The sequence below is a fragment of the Nymphaea colorata genome, chromosome 2, assembly GCF_008831285.2.
Source record: "Nymphaea colorata isolate Beijing-Zhang1983 chromosome 2, ASM883128v2, whole genome shotgun sequence".
Classification (NCBI taxonomy): domain Eukaryota; kingdom Viridiplantae; phylum Streptophyta; class Magnoliopsida; order Nymphaeales; family Nymphaeaceae; genus Nymphaea; species Nymphaea colorata.
In genome coordinates this window covers 18,444,837-18,465,073 of record NC_045139.1, presented here as the reverse complement: position 1 = coordinate 18,465,073, position 20,237 = coordinate 18,444,837, and the positions used below count along the sequence as shown (strand labels likewise).

Here is a 20,237-nt window from a genome sequence, read left to right as displayed (position 1 = left end):
ATTCCACAAGAACTTAAGGCAATACGCCTTATTTGCGTAAATCTAAGATCTAAATGCCAAGGTAACCTTTGAATCATATTCAACACGTTCAATTTTCTGTTGTGGTGAAAATTGGTCCAGTATGGCGCTTTAAACCATTTTTATGGTTTGCATGAATTATTTACGAGTCCTTAATGATTCATCATCTTCAGAATCAAATAAGATTGTACATTAAAGATGATCAAACATTTTAAAGTAAATATTATTGAATAACCACATACACGCATACACATATATACATAATCCCGACAAGAATCAAAGATGGCTGATCCATGACAAGTTGGACAAAGGATATGGCTAGAAACCTAAAATATATCACATATTAATGCTGACGCTTTTCATGTCCGATAGCCATTGCCTGAAAAAAGAAGTTGAAAAAAAAAAAAGAAAAAAAAGCTAGGTGAAGCTCTAACAGTCGGCAGAAAGGAAAAAAAAACAGAATTGCACAATTCATGCCGTCTCTTTTTCAGATATCTAGTGCAACAAGCTATTACTCTAAGGGTGTAAACTATCATAAAGTGTCAGCCATTATATTAACGGAACGAAAGCTCTTTTTTCTTTTAGCGGAGAGTGTTCAAGAAACTAAACTGCTAGAAGTACACAGACAAACTTTACAAGAAAATGATCCCCCTTGATCAACACACTTGAGAATTGAGTCAAGATGAACCATTGACCCCTAGAAGTGCGGGTCCTTTTACTTGCCACAGCTAGCTTTAACAAAGAAAGAAAACAACAAGGATAATATATAGTTTTAGTCATTTCACAACTAGAGGCAAATCTCATGACAACTACAAAAAAGGAACACTACGTACCACCCAATTTCACTAATTCAACAATTAGGAATGAGTACAATCTAAACAATTAGTTAATATATAGGCAAGTTAAAGTAGGCCATGAATAAAACTAGTGTCGGCAGACTACTCCTATAGGTAAGTTAAAGTAGGCCATGAATAAAACTAGTGTCGAAAGACTACTCCTAATTGAAGCGTATTCATTGTTGCCACCTCAATTGTAGTGAAACAGCTGCTTGATTTTGACTGTGCCTCCCGTTCGTAGTTACCACAGACAAAGGAACCATCAAGAATCAAGGGCGCAATCCACTACCACTATAACTAATACACCGAGCGTTTTGTTGTTATATTTCAGCAAACAATATTTCTTTTCACGTAAAAATACTATCCGACACTAACATCTGCATTTCTTCGTCAGCAACAAGAGAAAGGAAAGTAAAAAGCCAATGTATCAGTGAAAAGACTGTCGATTTACTTGCCTCTACAGTTCCATCTCTCAAGAGAACACATCTGGAAGTCAGGGCTCTATCATGATCCAACAACCAACCAGCTTCTCCATAAATTTTTCCGTCCTCACTTTCCTTGTACACACACCACAACTTCTTCGGTAATAAGACAAGGCCATGTTCATCCCTCACCAACCTTCTTGAGGTCTCATCTAGCAGCTCTTTAACATTTTCCTGTAAGAGTTCCGTTCAGAAACCATCAAGGAGATGAGGCATAAAAATGTTTCAGTTTGAAGGAAAATTCCAAAAAACCAAAATTTCCTCAATATGTCAAAAGTACAAAGAAAAAATGTATTGTTCTTCCTATTAGGAGAAGGAGAATGCAAACTGTTGCACAGATATTGTTCGATCTATAATAAGTAGAAGCAACAAAACAGAGAATGATATGGTATGAAATAATGAAATCAAATTCTTCACTTAGGGAAGTTGTAGGCTAACATGTTTTCTTGCAACAAAGCTAGCATTACAATTATTCTAAAGATCAAGTCCAAAAGGTCATATAGGAATAAACCTACCATGCAGATCAAGTCATATTGATGTTCTACTGGTAATGAAAACGCCAAACTGGTCAACAGCTTCTATACTTATCCTCTAAAATCATTGGAAAAGACATGAACGTGTTCCTAGGGAAAGGTAATGCAGCGAAAAGCAAAACTTACATGGTTGTTTCCGAATCTTGAAGCAAATTCGTGACTCTCCCATGTTCCTATAAGTTCTTCATTTTGAAGAACTTCGGTAGAAGCAAATGCAGGTTCACGAATAGAGCAGCCACCAAGTTGATCACCATTCCTGAATGGCCCATACCATTGCTCACGGAAGACCCTTACATTGCGCAGCTTTACCATTGAACTACCTTTCCCACCATTTTCTATCATTTGGACAACAAGCACTATCCTTACACGGGATTCCTGATTGCCAGGATCAACCAAACAATGCTCCAATTCCAGAAGCTTTGACGTATTCGCACTTCTCTTATCATTAATTGGCCAGACGGCTACATAACAGCCATTATGATGGTAGGCAAATGAAGAGACGCTGTTGTTCGTGCCTCCAACCCACCTTTCATCTATGCTGTGTCGAGTAGCAGCATCAGCTTCACAACCAACTGTCGGGAGGAGCTTGATCACTTTGTACACAAGCACAGGTTTCTCTGTTTCAGCAAGAGTAGGACACTGGGTTTGCCAATCAAACACCTTAACTTCCCATTCCTTAAAAGCCTCAGGAACTACTGCTTCAGGTAGCTCAATAGGCTTTCCTTCATGTGAAAAGTCTGCCCCATATCCATCCCACTCGCCAGATACGCGTCTAGCAAATTCTCTCCACCCTGCTATATACAGTTATCAGATTATCAAGCAAGCACAACAAAAATTGAGTGTGTGAAGGTGTGCATAGAGTGGCTGACATATAAAGCCAGAGATGCCTACAACGTTGTTCACAATTTTACTTTTCTGAGGTTTTGGTAGACTCCAGTCGCTAAAAACGACAGTTGAATGGTGTTTAGTCTTAAAAACTTATGATTGTTTTTATTTTGTTATTTATCAAAATTGTGCGTCATTGATTTCTAAAGCTTCAAAAAAACCAACTCAAAGTATCACCGGTCCTTACAAAATTGAGCATGTGCGTAACATTTCTACCTTCAACTTCGAGAAAATTGAGGAAGAATAGATATTTCAAAGCCCCAGATGCCTCTAAACTACAGCCACCTGCATCCTTTTGCTTAATCCAAGTCTATACTTATAGAAGTCCTCCATAATTTACTTACAGAAAGCTGCGCCATGACATCATGTTTTCATATTCGATATGGTTATTGGATCAACAAAAGGAAATCGACCGTCTATTGTGCCAAAAATTAATGCAATAAAAATTTAAACTCTCTCAATTTCCAGAAAGCAGACGCAATACAATCTATGAAACCACTAAGGTGAAGCTCCTTGGAAGCTCTGCCATCAATAAAACCAGTATGCTGAAGCTCCTCGGAAGCTCGGAAAATTCATAATTCTCTACCAAACATACCGATTGTGGAACAAAAAGAAAAAACGAACATGAATCCAGAAAGCCGACGAAGCATTCGGTTGAATAGCCGCGTAAACGTCAATTTTGGTCAAGACTCACCACTGCTGGTCGCCTTGACGTCCGCATGCTGGACGGGGAGATCGGCATCGACGTTCGTGGAAACGGCGGGAGTGATCCTGCGAATTCTGCGCCGGCAAGAAGAAGGGCGGGGATTTCCGAGGGAGAGGGAAAGCGTGGAAGGACGGAGAGAGGGAGTAGAATCCACCACCCTGCAAGTGGAGAACCCGTGGGAGATTAGAGCTGGGTTCTCAGCGAAACATGAAGTACGGAGCGCCATTGTGCTCTCTCTCCGTCCCTCCTTCCCCCTCAATCAGAAGAGGAGGAGAACCAGAAGAAGAGGAAGAAACGGGTAACTCGTGGCCTCTCCCAAAGCAGTGGACGCTCGAGAGCGGAGCATTTGTCTGTGCCATCCAAAATTACTTTCGTATCCCTCGCCGAGCCACGCATGTCAATATTTTGCACGTGAAATAAACTTTTCGTTTCGTGAATTTGCCTATGAAACAACAGTAAGCTGTTTTCTTCGCTAAACAATTTTTTAGAGCCGTTTGGCAACATAACAATTTGTTATTGTCATAGAATTAAAATAGATTCATGAATCAACTTTTAATATAACGTTTCATTAATTTATGATTGGTGCATAAAACAATAATAATTTTTTTATTGTTGCCAAATAGACCCACAAAGCTCCAATTTCATATAAAACCAACAATCTTTCTTATAATTTAAATTCAATTTTGAACAAAATTAGTATGTGTAGGCAAATAATCCACATTTTTCATGGAATGTGATCGACTGCTGAAGCAAAAAGATGAATTAGATGTCGTGAGAATAATATGTCACTCTGTACAAACACCCCAATTTTATCAAACTTTTTTCTTTGGTCTGAACTTATAGTATATCCTTCAACTTAAGTTTAAAAAAAAAAAAAGAAATAATACATAAACATGACTATGACCAGAAGGTTCGAACATAATACCGTTTACAGGAAGGCATCAAATCTTGTGCACTGCAATAGAATATTCTAGAATATCCTGTCAAAAGACCCCACCTTGTCTCAGCTTTGGGTTGTCAGTATCTAATATTTTTATAAGAATATTTTATTTAAATATATTCATAGTCTTATAAAAGAATCACATGTTTCTGATTTTTCTTGCGGAAGCCTTCAATTGAACCAGAGGGATGGAAAAGTGAACAGAAGGGTAACAATGTCATGCACTTTACAAGAAAGGTGAACAACCAAAGTCTTGACTTTAAAATGATAGTACAAGAAGGTATGAAATTTGGTTTAGGGTTGTTAGCTGATTGGCTTTGTCAGTGTTCTTGGATTTCAATATACTTTTCGCACTATGTCAGATTCAACCACATTGCACAAGTTTGGGGATAAATTTCGATTGCAATTAGTTGGTGGCACATTGATTTTTATGGAAATTCTATCCAAATCTGTGCGGCTTAGGGCCCGTTTGATGAATAAAACGGTTTACATGTTTCATGAATCTGCCAAAAAATTGAGGCATAGATTTATATGCTACTTTTAAAGTGTTTCATGAATCTAACATAATCTTTTACGTCATATTTATAAAATAATTACATACAGTTCTGTTTGCCAAACGAACTCTTATACCCTCTAATTTGATGCATGACAATTGATTACCGGCTACTGTCGACGGCGTGCTTTAAAAGAAAAGTTCGATTTAAAAAAAAAAAAAAGTTTGATTTGTTATGGGATGAGTGCCTAAACTAAGTGGAACAAGAAACAGATAAGCTTGATCCGTTGTCTAATGAGGTGCTTGATCACTAAAAAGAATGGATACGAGGATAGAAAGTCCCTATCTAGTTTTCGAGATGCATAAAATATATAGTCCCATTTATAACTACAACATAGGAATACACGTCTCTATCATGTGTATCCTTTATGAGCTAAATCTTAGGTAAGAGTCTGCAGTGGTGGAGCCACGTTGTAGCTGGTGTGGGCAATTGCCCACACTAGCCCACTAAATTTACATTATTTACATATATAAACTTCATTAACTTTTATTTTTATGTATGAGTCTCCCTTAAAATTTGGCATTTAAACTTGGAGTGCCATTCAACAAGAAATTTCTGGCTCGGCCACTGGATGTTTGCATTCATGATCATGAGCTCCTAAAAGACCACCTTTTTCTCCTCTGATAACTTCAAATTCTTTCAAGTCCAAATCTCCTATAAAAAGTAGAAAGGAAAAGAAACCACTTCGAACTCCATGGATTTTTTTTTTTCTGTTCTTGAGCATCATACATGTTTCTAAGAATGCTAACATTAAAAGAAGTTGTTGAAGTCTCCCACTCTTACTCTAGTTTTGTCATGGAACATACATCGGCGTCCTTGAAACAAGTACTCTTGAGGCTGAACTGAATCAATTTGATTTCTATTATCATAAGAAAGATCGCGATTCGGATCCAAACTTAGAAATTTTAATTGCCTCTAATTACCATTTGATCGAGAGTCACAGTAAACATCCCGTTATGATTTTGAAAGCTTGTGACACTGCTGCCATCATGAACAAAAGAGTAGTTTGTAGTATAGAGGAGTAACACCCATAAGAATCAAATTGATGATTGAACTACCACTTGCCGCAAGCCAAACCAGCTATGCTACACCTTTTGGGTAGAGGTGATTCGCAACTTAAATTTTGATTCACTTGCAACTTAAGCCTATGAGAATTCACAAGATGTTTATTGAGAATGTAAAATGAGGACTCTTAATGGTTGATCCTCAACCATGTAGTGAAATTAATTTATTATCTCAACAGTGCTTCCTTTTGTGAGTCCACAGCAACATTTTCTTTGAGAATGATCCAAACCTCTGTAGATAATTTAATCTCCACCAAAAAGCCTAGCACTTGTTAAGAAATGGTGCCAGTAATCCAACCTGTTAGCGGATCACCATGAAATGTAGTTGGAGCTATAGATTTGCAACCCACTGATTATTTTAGAAAATAGATAAAACAGATTTCATATTTAGTTTGGCATGATATTGGTCGCCAGATCTCCATGCAATGTAGTTGGAGATGTCTCGTCCAGTTTGTATATTGTTAGAGCTCATGTCCTAACATTGAATAAACGAAGAAAAACCAGTGGCCTCAGATGTTGTACAGTCTTTTATCCTGTTCTTCCTTCCTGCCATCGACACAGCATCTTTCTTGTCGCTTGATTCCGTCCTTGCCTATCAGAGGCAGTCTCTAGTCAGGAGCTACAGCTTTCACCACGGAAGCACTCGATCTGCAGCCACGGCCTCTCTTTCTTTGATGGGCTTCGCTAAACTCTAAGCATCCATTCTCAGTTCGATTCGTGTTACTCCTTTGAATAGATGTGTCAGTTGACAAACGCTTTAGCTCCTAAAATTGATGACTGCTAAATCTTAACACAACATTCTTGAATGACGTTTCCTTCAAAGTAACGGACCTTCCTCTCTGTATTCCCTTTGTAATGTTCGTAGTTGAAAGTAAAACTCGTTAAAAGAAATAATGATCTACGGGAAGAAAGAGCTCGAAAAGGGAAACATGAAAGGGGAAGTACGGTGGCAGCAGGAGAGCAGTGAAAGCGGTCGTGGTAAAAACAAGAACTAGTGATTTGAGGTGACGGCAATAATAGCCATAGTGGTACAGAAAATTGGTGATGTTATGGAGAAATGGTGATACCAGTGATGTGAGAATGGAGAAAAACATAAACAGTAGATGTTTGGTAGTTACTGTGGCATTGACATTAGTCACAGTGTATGAAAGTGGAAATAATGCGGATGGTGGCAGCAGTAGAAATTAGTGTTAATGGCAAAAAAACACATCCAATGAGTGTAAAGTGTGATCTTTTAAAGCCTTTTTGTAGAGGCCACCATGGTTATGACCTTATTGTCGCCATCACCTCAGCCTCCACCTCCAATGTATAAGGCCACTCACCACTGAGAGAAAAAGCAGTCACCCAATGTTCAGGACCTCTCACACTCATGGAAAAAGCAGTCATGTGTTTGGTGGGCTCCCCCACTTAGGGGTTGACCCCCTCATTTGTTTGGTTACTCTGCCTTAGAACGGAGCTGGTCTGATTAAGTTATACCTAGGTTCAGTTAGGTTCATATGATGCTTACACCATACCCGAGTCAGTACCCTGCAATCACTCGTTCTCTTAAGTAAGAGATGTGCCCCTCCACCAAAATTTCCTGCTTCGCCAGAAGTCTAAAAATGTTGTTAGTTTCGATTATCAAGATTATTATTACACTTGTTATGTCACTTTTTATATGGGTGTTGCTTACTACAAAGCTAATTCAAATTTGCAGTGTGTTTGAGGTGAATCTCCTTCTCCCAAAAGCACTAGGACTGCTTGGGGACCTCAGTAGTCTTACAGTACACCCAAGGGGTACATAGGTGGGGGCTTCAAGGGGCACTTCACTTAGCTCAATATAAAACTTTGAATTTACATATTCGATTTCGGTGAACCTGAGTTTAGTTATATATGACAGCTACGAGACCCAGGTCACCGCAAGGATATCTGAAAATTTGTTAATTATATATTTAGTGTCCTCTTTAGCACACTCTTCAACTACATATGCTATTGTTTGTAGTGCAGAAAAATAACACCCACAAAAATCAAATTAATGATGTGTGGTTAGTGTGACACTTATGCCGACCAACTAACTATATTGCATCCCTCAAGGCAAAACTAATTTAATTTGATTCGATATAAAATCTAATGATAATTGAAGGGTGTAGCTTTTAATCCTTTTAATATTTTGGGCATGTTTGAGTGATGCCTTCAAACGCCATTTTGAAGGGACACTTAGGGTGTGTTTGAGTGACATCTAAAATTAGTTTCACAAGAAAACTCAGTTTTGATGACACCTCATTTTCAAGTGGTGCCTCCCTACACGTTATTTATAAGAAAATATCGTTTTTTTGTCTTGCCGTGTAAACGCACATACCAAGTTTTAGAAACTGGTTGAAACACCAAATTGAAAACTTAACTGTCACAAATCCAAATACAGCCTTTAATTTTTGTTTACACTTTAATCAGATTTTATATGTATATGTATGTTTTATATATATTGGTTAATATTTTTTAAGCCAATTCACAACTGATTCCATTGAACGGTGGATCCGTCACCTTGCTGATTCAGTTCAAAGTTTGAATGTTATAACATTAATTGTCATTACAACTTAACCCTTTTAAGTAGTATCTTTTTATATCCCTCTGGATCAATCCAAGGGCTGATAAATGACAACCCTTTAGGCGAAGCTAGAAATTTTTTCTGGTGGGACACTCATTCAATTTTTTTGAGATATAACAATAAAATATATCAAAACATTAACATATATGTTAAAATATTTTGTGAGCCCCACCGTATGTGGCTCTGACACTGTATCATTTGACAATTGAATTTTCAAAAGCCGATCTACCTTAACACAAATCAATGTTTTTGAAAATTGACATTTACAATATTGTCAAAATTTTTTGTGATAATTTTGTAGTGCTTCCAAAAAAAAAAAAACTCATTTAAAGACAATTATTTTCGAGCAACTCACACATACACCTTCAATTGACATAAATAAAAGTGATGTCGCGCTGCTTCAAAGGGCATAATGTAGCTAGTCAAGTTTGTGGATGAAAGACATAGTATCAGTTCAATTTCCATAGATATTATGTCATCTAGCTTCATAGAGTCAATGGAGCGGCACCAAGATGAAAGTACACTAATAAATGTGGGTCATAATCATTTTGATCACATAAAAAAATGTTCTAGAGTTCTTTATTGTCACAAAATATCTCCGGCAAAGGAAAGTTCTCTAGAGTTGTCTCCTGCCAACAAAAGATATCTACTTTGTCAAGAGTTTATTTTATGTCTCAAATAAAATCCATCCTCACCGTTCATTCTTCAATACCTTCCTAACTTTATAAAAAGGGCCAATCATTTTTGAAATTTGAAGCCACATTCGAGCTTAAGTTCAAAGCAAAGAGCGTTAGTGGACAATTAGTCGTGGCTGGTTCTTTCATGGATGAATATTTTTATTCAAGTCAAAAGTTAGGTACACTTTTCCAAGTAAAGATATTAAATTCACAATAACCAAGTGGCTAAGCATATTATAATTATATGTGAGGGTAGGAACCAATGTTATCCAAGTTGAAAAATGATTCAAATCGGCCAGGCTGGACTATTCAGTGCTTTAGTTGAACGATTAAAAATAAGTAAAATATAGTGTATTCAATATTTAAGAATAATAAAATTTGATTATTTTATAATAAATGGTACCTTAGATCATCTAGAAATTAAATTGAGTCGCTACCAAATCGGTGGCGGAGTCAGGATTTGTTGGCTGACAGGTACTTGAGTCACAAGATCACATCTAACGCGGGCACCCTATCTAATTTTTGAGTCATCACAGTGTATTGTAAGACCTTTTAATAGCAGTGGTCCGCACCCGCCCCCGATGTATATCTACCATTGCACCAAATTGATTTGGGTCAAATGATATAATAGAAAACAAAATTACAAATGCCGGTTAATGTTTAGGCAAATAACCAAAAATGATTCAATTTTTTTAAAGAATTTTGAAAACTTGGTTTGTTTGTTTTGTCGACATATCTAAATTCTGGTTTTTTTTTTGTGCTTTAGTGATTGGCTCCCTTTTAAAATTTAGTTTTGCTCACTTAAAACTTAACAAATAAGCTCAATTTTTTTAAACTGATTTTCATATGAAGTGACTAATATGAGAGCTGACCTTCCCCTATTTTATTAGATAAATATTTTTCACCTACTTTAGGAAGTCACTTTTTTTAAATTCTACTTTTGCAGCTATAGAAGGGGTCTTATTTACGTATAACCTGTTCTCACAACTTTTAGAAGAAAGTATAAAAACCTATATAATACTGACAAAAACATTTATTTTTTAACATAAAATGACAAAGTTATTCGTCTTAAAAGAAAAAATGTTTTTAATTAGAGCTGGAGATGAAGTGTTTTGGATATTTTGTATCAAGAATTAATAATTTTTGTCCATAGAAAGCTCTCGGATTTGTCTTTGGATATTGTTAACTTTTAAATTGGGCCGTGATTTATTGTTTATGTAAACGGAAAACGTGTTTTGAGAATTTTTCTGTGACAAATATGTAAATCTGTGCTTCTTTCTTTTTTCAAAATGATGAAAAAGAAAAGGAAAGTATTTCCCTTGGATTTTATTAAAATAGTAAAGCGTTTTAATTTTGTCCTTAGGTTTGTCATAAATGCAGAGGGTTTATTTATCGCGAGATTTTGGTCGCCTACTTTTTCCCGATAACGGGATTCCCGGTAAATTTCTTCACATGCCCCGAAACTTCCGCCACACGCTAAGTGACGGAAGCTTCCTTTCTTAAGGGTGGTTTCGTAATTTGGGCTGTCCTTTTAAATACGGCGCACCAGCGGATCCACGCGTCTTCTCTCGTTCCGCCCGTCTTCCTCCTCTTCGGTCTCTGCAAATCCGCCGGCGGTCAGAAGCTCCTGGAGCAATAGCGCCTCCGGCGTCTGTAGATCTCTGGCCGGCGTCGCTTGGTGCGCTTCCTCTCTTCTCTTCCTCCAGTAGACCGATTGGCTTCTCGTTCGCTTTCTCTCGCACGTCGTCGGCTGTCGTCAGAGAAAAGGGAGAATTGAAGCGAGGAAATGAGGGATGTTCTCGTGGCTAGCGAGAGCCGCGGCGGCCTGCATCGGCCCGGTACTTCAGTTCAGGCCTTCGAGCAAGGATGAAGACGATCGCGACGACTCACTCCTCTGGTCCCGGGATTTATGCCCACACTCTGCTGGGGAGTTCTCGATCGGCGTTGTCCAGGCTAATGAGCGCATAGAGGACCATAGTCAGGTTGAGACTGGTTCCGCCGGGACGTTCGTCGGGATATATGACGGGCATGGTGGCCCCGAGGCTTCCTGCTTCGTCTTGGATCACTTGTTTCCTCATCTCATGAGTGAGCTCCGAAACCTTGAGTGTTCCTTTTCCCGTTATTTAGTTTTTATTCTGTCTCTAAAATGTGGTTATCCTCATAGTTTTATGCATGCCAACCAGTCTCAGTTTGTTTTTTTCCTATTACTATGGAGTATGGAGAAATTGGATACTATCTTTTCGCCAACAGAAAATCCTTTCCCAATTTGAACTCAATCGTGTTAGGTTAATATTTAAGGAAGATCTTGATTATGTGTGATGGACATGGTTAACAAAGTTAAGTGCATGCTTACAATCAATTTGACTGGAGTTCTAAAAATTGTCTTTGGTTTGCCTTGGGATTGGTTAAATAAAAATGTGGAAGCTACGTTACCATATAGCCTCTCATTGGAAGAGAAAAATTAGTCCAACCTGTTAGAGTATGGAGCCTTATCGCAATTTGATTGGCTTCCCCTGTTGTAATTTTGTGGGTCAGGGGTATCATTGTATTTTTTCACTTTTGCGTTGTCGCCCTAGACTCCTTGTTAAGAGAAACAGTATGTTTTGTATTTGTCTGATTCGAACGGTGGAAACTTAGGCCGTGGATGTAGGAACACCTTGACCTTTCAGAACCACGAAAGTCTTATTGTTCTTGTGTGTTTGCTTCTTTTCTTCTTCTTGATGTGGAGAGAATGCTTCATTCTTAACACAAACCTTTTGTCGTGGACAGCTTTCACGTGCTTATACGGCATTTGTTTTTCCAACCTTTTTCAGTGATTCTGGATCTTTATGGTGGTTCCTTATGGTGACTGCTGAAATAGACATATCATTCTTAACACAATTTGTCCAAGATATTAGAATGTTTGTTTTGCATACTTGCACAAGAATCTTGTATGGACATATGCGGGGAAGCTTCCTTAGTCTTTAATTCCTGTTCAAAGAACATGGATGGTAGCGATTGAAATTAACTTTGTACTATCTATAGATACATTCACATAATTGAGAGCAGATGAGGCGTTTGCTGAAGAAGAAAATATTGTTCTAAATCCAAAATAATTATTAAAGTATTAAAAGAAACATAAAAAAATTGAAAATATATTAAATAATATTTAATATAAAGAAGGAAAACACAATAAGAGCACAAGATTTTCATTGTGTCACTTTGTTCAAAATATCATAAATTTTCCCTTTCTTCATTTTTCTTTATTTTCTCAAATTTCTTGTGGTTTTTTTTTCATAATATGGCAATATTCATGACAAAGGTTTGTATTTACCAAGGAAGGATGCCTACTATGGTACTAGTACTACCCAACTGGATGAGACTACTCATTATTAGTCCATGTGCATGGACAAAAACACTAGGCACTAGCGAGAGAGAGAGAGAGAGATAGATAACATGTCAGGTCAGGTCGCTTATTGATTCCACTTAAAAAGATGCAACACCATCATAGCCAGTTCGCCATTTATTTGCTTATTGATGTATCAGCATGATTTGTATGTTTTTATTTTTTTGACTTCCCAAGACTTATTTGAGGTGAGCAGGATCTTAGAAAAGCTTCCCAGTAAAATTTTCTGAAAGAAATATGGAGAACGATATCTGGGAGTATTTATTAAATTAGACTCACATATCATTTTCTATGTTTTATTCTTCTTAAAGTTATTATTTCTATCGTTTCTTTAGCAATAACCAAAATTGTTTAACATATGCCCTACTTTTTTATCCAATCTCATCTCTCATTCTGAGTTCGGTAAATTTTAAATGATAGCTTCCTTCTTGCGATTCTCATACTGCTTCCATCTTTTGGTTTTTGTGCTGGCAACTATGACTAGATCAGCGTCCTGAAAATGGATCCATTTTGGAAAGTGCTAAATGGGTAATTTGATGTGCCAACACTATTAATGAGAACATTTTTGCCATGTAGAATAAGTGACTCACTGCAAGCTTGTCTCAATCTGGTTTGAGATTGACACTTCTAGTCTCTCTGCCTACATAATAGGGAAATGTTTCTCTGATGAATCATATGAGAATATTAGCTTGGCCTAGTAGTAGTAGTAAGTGATGGTGTTGTCGAGGTTGGTTCTTTCTTACATTATAAAATCAGATGGATTCTTTTGCCGCTGACGTGGAGTTTGGTCAGGCACAGTGGTCCTAGATGATTCAGACCAGTTTGTTTTGGAGACTTGTTAAGCTAAATAAAATTTTGAATCAGTTTTGTATATTAACGTATTCATTAGTAAGCCGTCTGAAATGTCTTGTCCCTCCCAAAAAAAGTTCTCTCTGTTGTCTCTTTCTCCATAATGTTCAATTTTAGATTTTGTAAGGATGAGAATATAACAAGGGCTGGTCACTTTATCTTGTGACACAAGTGATCACATTTCGGGTTGATGTGAACTAATTATATGTTTTTCATAACCAAGGGTTAAATTTTATCTGGATCTTTAGAATCAAGTACTTGTTGATTTTTTTGTTTGCTTAATATCTTCATATATTTTCGGCTCAAATGACTTCATTTTCTCCTTTTTGCTGTTACGTGTTTGTGAAATTTTTAGCTTCGAAATCAGTATCTTGTTTGTCCTACAGGAATTGCTCGAGAAAATGGATCAATAAGTGAAGATGTTCTTCGAAATGCATTTTCTGCTACTGAAGCTGGATTTCTCTCTCTTGTTCGACGATCTGCAGCAATAAAACCGTCGATTGCAGCCACTGGCTCATGTTGTTTGGTGGGAGTTATATGGAACAAAACATTATGTGTTGCCAATCTTGGTGATTCTCGTGCAGTTCTTGGTTGTTTAGGTAGGTCTGGTAATATTATTGCAGAACAGCTGACTCAAGATCATAATGCAAGTATGGAGGAAGTCAGGCAGGAGCTGAGGTCCTTGCATCCTGATGATTCACAAATTGTTGTGCAGAAGCAGGGGGTGTGGCGTGTTAAAGGCATCATTCAGGTTTGTGTCTATTGGTGGTTTTTTGTACAACATTCCAGTTGTCTCAGGTTATTTATAGTCATTTCTGAAACTTACCTTAGTAAATATGCTTTCACCTTTGGGGCTTAGTTGGGTTCTGCAGCTTCTGTTTGTATTCCACACACACGTGTGTGTGTGTGTGTGTGGAATACAAACAGAAGCTGCAGAACCCAACTAAGCCCCAAAGGTGAAAGCATATTTACTAAGGTAAGTTTCAGAAATGACTATAAATAACCTGAGTGTGTGCATGTGCGCGCGCGCGCGCTCATTGGTCATGATCATATTCTAAAGCACTTTTGTCTTAAGATGACATTCAGTTCAGTTGTGTAATAAGTCAGGATCTAGCATACTAAGTGTAGAAGATTTCCCTGAAGTCTACCTACCAGGAATACCAAGACTGATAATGCTTCAGATGTGTTGTTCGAGTATTTTGGCTTTGCCGTTTTTTACTGTCACGATTCTCATTGTAATCAAAGTCATGTTCATAGCATGCACACACACAGAGATGATGTGATCTTATAAAAATACAGAAACCAACAAAGCAGTCATCTTTTGTGGAGGTTTTAGATGAATTTTATAAGCTAAAAAGTTAAGTGCTTATTTTTCAACCCCTACTGACTTTTTTATACATTTAAAAAATATAAAGGTTTATAGATTTGTAACTTTTTTGGATCTGAAAATCACGCCCATGAGGTGGGATTTGGAAAATGTAAAAATAAAAACAGAATATCAACGAGTTCTGGTCTGACTTGGTGTTGGCAAAATTGTTTTTAACTGACTACATGTTACACTCGGAACATTGGTCTTTATCATATTTGGCTTTTGAGGGAGAGAGTCCTGTCATCTTTATTTGTCAAAAAATTTTTAACCGTGCACTTCATGATTGCATAGACTTTGTCAGAATCCGACTCTTGCATTGTCTGATTTCAACATTTGTCTAGGCTTATAAGGATTACATTGAAGCTCATGAAATCATGTTTTTATGTTGAATCTGCACAAACCAGCAGTTGATTGACAGATTATGAATCTTGCCAAACACATCTGCAGGATCAGACAGCATAAGAGTAGCATTCTGACAGTCGCCACCTTACAGTTCTGTATGGAACTCTAAGTGTTGTAATGGATGTTTCTGTTATGTTTTTAAGAAGAAAGGTGTACATCGTAATGTAATTTGATAAGAGTCGAAAACCTACCTATTTAATGAAAAATGCTGTTCAAGTAGTTTGACTAACTTTAAACCCTTAAATATCAACTTTAGTCCCAGGTTCCGGCTCCTGAACAACATCTATTAGTAGGATTAGTAGTCTTAGGCTAAAGGAGGGATCTTAAAACATATTTCCAGCTAGTTGTTGGCATCCTTTCCTGCATTCTTTCTGCCACAGAAAATGTGGCTTCAGCTTATTTCAGAAAGAAAACGGACACTACATCCATGTAGACATCATTAAGAAAATATAGGTAAATATGTTGGTATGCATCCAAGAACCTTTGTCACACAGGTGCGAATGCAGCGAGGATATATATATATATATATGTGTGTGTGTGTGTGTGTGTGTGTGTACACAAAAGACTAGCACTTAACAATTAACAATCTATGATTTATCAATGATTCATGTATGTGTGTGTGTAAAAGACTAGCACTTAAACGATTAACAAGCTATGATCTATCAATGATTCAATGAAAAAGAAAGCAATTTGTTTGTTATTGCACCCGCACCGAAGTTGTGTCTACTTGGGTGCGGTGACCCTTTTCTAGTTTTCTAACAGTCCGTGTTATTTAGCTGAATTGTTTAATCGAAAGCAATCAGCCCAGGAACTAGTTAGAAGTACAAGAAATATTCTTGAGCTGGGAAGCTTCATATGGAAAGAGCTTTTAAAAGGCCAATGTTGTGGAGGTAAAGGAGTGTGAGAGTCATGCTGACTCACTTTCTCACTTAGCCTCTTTTTTTTTTCCTTCAAAGGGCCAAAATCACTCACGCGAATTACATCAGAAGTCTGGTCATGCTTGGTCAAGAGTGATGAAATATGAACAAGGACGATTCTGAATCCCAGTTTGATTTCTTCAATTGTTATGGTAATGCCATGGTTGTTTCTTGACAATAAACCACTTCCTTGCACTTACTTTTGCTTCTTTCGTTCTTATTTGTTGCTTGCATCTGATCCATGCATGTAGTTTTGGTAACAAATCCAAGCCCGTCATGTCTTGGTGTGCTAGTGAATAGGAAATACTTGATTTTGATATTCTTTGCACTTCTAAGATTACTTATTTGTTTCCAAACATTTGGATCCTATAGGTGTCTAGATCTATTGGGGATGCATATCTGAAGAGGCCGGAGTTCATTGTTGATCCATCATTTCCTCGGTTCCAGCTTGCAGGACCACTTCGTCGTCCTGTATTATCTGCTGAACCATCCATACGTACTAGAGTTATACGACCTCAAGATAAATTTTTAATATTTGCATCAGATGGCCTTTGGGAACACCTGACAAATCAGCAAGCTGTTGAAATTGTGTATGCATATCCTAGAAAAGTAAGTTTTTTTTTTTTTTTTTTTTGGCAATAAATGCATGATCAGTCTGTTTCCTTGGTTATTTGGTTATGTAAACTTTCTGAAGAAAGTCCAATTAGGAGCTAGGGCAAGGCTTGGACTTTCTGCTTTGGTTGAGTGCATTTATGACTCGCCACACCCAGAAAGGCCTTTGTCTGACTTGATTAGTTCATGTCTTCTAAATGGACTTCACCCAAGTTACCAAGGCAATCATTCTACTTAGTTGTTTTATTATGTTAAAATGCTAATTGTTTTTGGGGTGTTTGAATGTATATAATAAGGGCATTGCAAGGAGGCTTATAAGGATAGCTTTGAAAGAAGCAGCCAGGAAGAGGGAAATGAGGTACCAGGATCTGAAAAAGGTTGAAAAGGGGGTTCGGCGCTTCTTCCATGATGATATAACCGTCGTTGTGTTATTTGTAGATCATGAATTGCTCAGTAAGGACGTTGTCATGCCTGATCTCTCAGTGAAAGGTTTTGTAGACTCAGTTGGATCGTCTGATTTCTCCATTCTGAAAGGTATCTGAAAGAAAATCATCTGCAAAGGCACATTATAGAATTTAGTGGATGCAAGGTCATTTGACGTACCTCCTACCATCCTTTTCTGGTTAATCATGGTTAGGCATGCCTCTGTTGATCTGTCCGTTTAACATTTTTTCAAACTTCTTAATGATAATATTCATTTTAATGATTCCCAATTTTTTCTATGCCGCTGCTCTGCGTGTATATGCACGTAAGAGGGCACTTCTATGTGATGCTTCGATGCAACCTCATGCCCATGTGAATTTTCTGTGTTACCGAATATGTTGGTGTATGCATATCTGTATATGTCCATTGCTTCCCTTGACAAAACGTTAAAACTTGCATGGATGTAGATTTTCACAAAATTGATGACTTAACGAGAACTTGGAGCACCGTTTTGGTATTTGGAGACTTTGTTTCTTTTTTCAGCCAGAAAGATTTTACGGTTGCAAGAAAGCATATGGAAAGAAAAGGGATAAAAAGAAAAAGGATAACTCAGACCGCCTTTGGTCCACGTCTTGAATATCTCTTTCCATTTGCATGGATACGTTTCTATTTCCTGTCTTAAATTATCATTGAAACTTATATGAATGAAGATATCATACAATTAATGTTCTTAAAGAGAACTTACCAATTCCCTTGTGGTGTCTGGGTTATTGTTTCCCTTTCTTCAAAGCAAGATGTGACAGGCTTAGAAGCAGGTGGGGGGGAAAAGGATTGAAACAGAGAAAATCTAGGTTCTAGGTGGAGCCCTGGTGCAGATAAAAAGTATGTGATGCCATAGTCTCAATTCTGATTTGCAGGGGAATCAAGGTTCCACTTATTCACATTCTAAGATCTCAGAGCTGGGTTTCGTTTCAACATGCAATTGAAAAATGGTTTGTTGTCTTCTATATCAGAATCTTTTAGAGACATATGGTCTGAGTGTTGCATTTTCAAACGTTGATATGATTCGGAGGAAACTACTTTTATGATGTTGCGTAAGGCATCTTGGTCTTGATGTTAGGACTACGGAAACAGTTTTTCTGGTTCTCACACCACGCATTCTCCTACATATGTGAACGTATTTAAGGCAATAAAGTACTCCTATAAGTTGCACACTAGATCTGTTTCGTGTCCAAATTGAAGTCTCATTCATCAGCTAAACGAGCGCGGAGAGTTATACTACTGGACTTGAATATTTGATTAGTTTTTACGTAGATTTGGTGAACAACATCGTAATTAGTTCAGTTCAATATGGTGCTTTCAAGAGTCCCGTCCCTTCGCTGAAAACAATCATTGTGAGAATATATTATATTGCTTATGTAGTGTGATGCCCACTAGGCTTTTGGGCTTTGGCATGTACATGTGGTCACTGCCATGGCTGGAACCAACAGAAGGATGTGAGGAAGGTGGGGTTGGAACCAATCTCTGGTCAGATCAAAGCGATTTTGTGACAATGGTACTATTATTTTGTTTGAGAGTTGAAGCTAGTGGAAGTTGAGAGAACTTTATGAATACGATGAGAAGTGAAGATGCGTTGTTTCTGTTAAGATAGTGTTGCAATTTGCAGGAATTACTACAAAATAGGACTGCTCTGATGCTAAGATAAGATCATCGGAGCGCTCGGTTCAGCGTCAGTCCATGTGCTAATCACTGACGCAAACTCTTTTTGCCATATAAAAAAGCTGCTGCACTTCGAGCTCTGGCGCACATTCTAGAACTATTTTAGCACCAGAGCTGCTGTTCCATGCCAGAGCTAACTTCTGAACTTGAACTGTAATATGGAACTGCTGAATCCTGGGATTGCTGAATCCTGGGATTTGGCTGGGGACTTAACATTAGGGATGTCAATCGATCAGATTCGAATTGGATAATACTATTCACCTATCCGTTTTTTGCATATTCATATACTCCGATCCAAATTTAGATTCAAATATGGATAAAGAAAAGTCCTGAATCTGAAATCTAATTTTATGATTTAAAACTGATTTTTACATTCATGTCTAATCCAAACCCAAATTTTGAATAGAATCGGACCGATCTTCAGTTGAACATCTCAAGCCCAAAAAAATCCTTGTACAGGCGGGGACTGATTAACAATAGTTAAAACAATATATTACATAATTTTTGCTTGGACAGACTGGATAAAAAGATCAAATGAACCGCACATGGCTGCCGTCCCCATGTAAGATATCCAAAAATTTGATCTCTGCGTAGAAAAATGTGCCACCAGATGTGAAGTCGAAAACCCTGGATTAATTTTAATCATGTCATTCAATACCATGGTACTTGAGACACCCCAGATCAGCTTTTCCGTGCAGCTAACAATATTGAGGCGCTTGATGGGCACAATGAGTTTTGAAGAGCAAGTTCTTCACGGCAAGTAAAATTGATCTAAAGAGGTCGGAGCTTTCAGCAGCTCTGTTAATCTCCGACTTCCTTTTTTCGTGAAAAAGTATATGTAACGAAGCCAAAAAAGGTAAAAATATTTCATGAAATATTTCATCTTGCTTGATTCAAGGGTGGATAAATCTTGTGTGGCCCGGAAACAAAATTTTCCGGTGTACCAAACTCCTCCATATACGTTATCAATTCGTATTCCTTTGATTTAGTTAATTTTTCAAATTCATCCATGATTTCGTAGCAGTTTATCATAGACATGAGTATGGCAAAATATTTGAACCGTGAGCTATGATGCCCTGAACGGGGGAGGTGACTGAGTTCATAGACGTCTTTTAATACAATTAATTTCTTCCACATATTTCAGCTCAAGTACTTAAAATTCTTTCTTCTCAAAGCTTTTCTGGAATTTAATGGAGGATGCAATGAAAGAGTTCGTTGACACCCACACTTGCTAAACGCGGGCAGTGCATCCCATGTGTGTCGCTGCTCTGTCTCCATGGAA

General features: G+C 37.6%; 2 protein-coding genes across 3 annotated transcripts; one reads left to right on the top strand and one right to left on the bottom strand.

Moving 5' to 3' along the window:
• Positions 1-217: 217 nt before the first annotated feature.
• Positions 218-3,788, bottom strand: LOC116248171 (uncharacterized). 2 transcript variants are annotated; one of them, XM_031620813.2, is made up of 4 exons: positions 3,449-3,788; positions 1,996-2,663; positions 1,310-1,510; positions 218-397 (listed from the first exon to the last, which is right to left on the bottom strand). In XM_031620813.2, exons 1-4 carry the CDS (start codon positions 3,684-3,686, stop codon positions 362-364), a joined length of 1,143 nt encoding a protein of 380 aa, XP_031476673.1. In that variant the 5' UTR covers positions 3,687-3,788; the 3' UTR covers positions 218-361. The 2 variants fall into 2 exon arrangements, with proteins under 2 accessions (XP_031476673.1, XP_031476674.1); XM_031620814.2 differs by having other exon boundaries at positions 1,996-2,660.
• A 7,044-nt stretch (positions 3,789-10,832) lies between these two features.
• LOC116248211 (probable protein phosphatase 2C 43) lies at positions 10,833-17,526 on the top strand. Its single transcript, XM_031620868.2, has 4 exons — positions 10,833-11,364; positions 13,900-14,264; positions 16,574-16,810; positions 17,110-17,526. The coding sequence occupies exons 1-4, from the start codon at positions 11,073-11,075 to the stop codon at positions 17,353-17,355; spliced, it is 1,140 nt and encodes a 379-aa protein (XP_031476728.1). The 5' UTR covers positions 10,833-11,072; the 3' UTR covers positions 17,356-17,526.
• Positions 17,527-20,237: the final 2,711 nt, after the last annotated feature.

Bases quoted from the DNA above. Each gene is read 5' to 3' on its own strand.
- LOC116248211 (XM_031620868.2), top strand. From the start codon at position 11,073: ATGTTCTCGTGGCTAGCGAGAGCCGCGGCGGCCTGCATCGGCCCGGTA. The intron at 11,365-13,899 runs GTGAGCTCCGAA...TTTGTCCTACAG, and splicing joins CTTGTTTCCTCATCTCATGA to GAATTGCTCGAGAAAATGGA. The intron at 16,811-17,109 runs GTAAGTTTTTTT...GTATATAATAAG, and splicing joins TGTATGCATATCCTAGAAAA to GGCATTGCAAGGAGGCTTAT.
- LOC116248171 (XM_031620813.2), bottom strand. From the start codon at position 3,686: ATGGCGCTCCGTACTTCATGTTTCGCTGAGAACCCAGCTCTAATCTCC. The intron at 2,664-3,448 runs GTGAGTCTTGAC...AACTGTATATAG, and splicing joins CGTCAAGGCGACCAGCAGTG to CAGGGTGGAGAGAATTTGCT. The intron at 398-1,309 runs GCAAGTAAATCG...TTCTTTTTTCAG, and splicing joins TGAGAGATGGAACTGTAGAG to GCAATGGCTATCGGACATGA.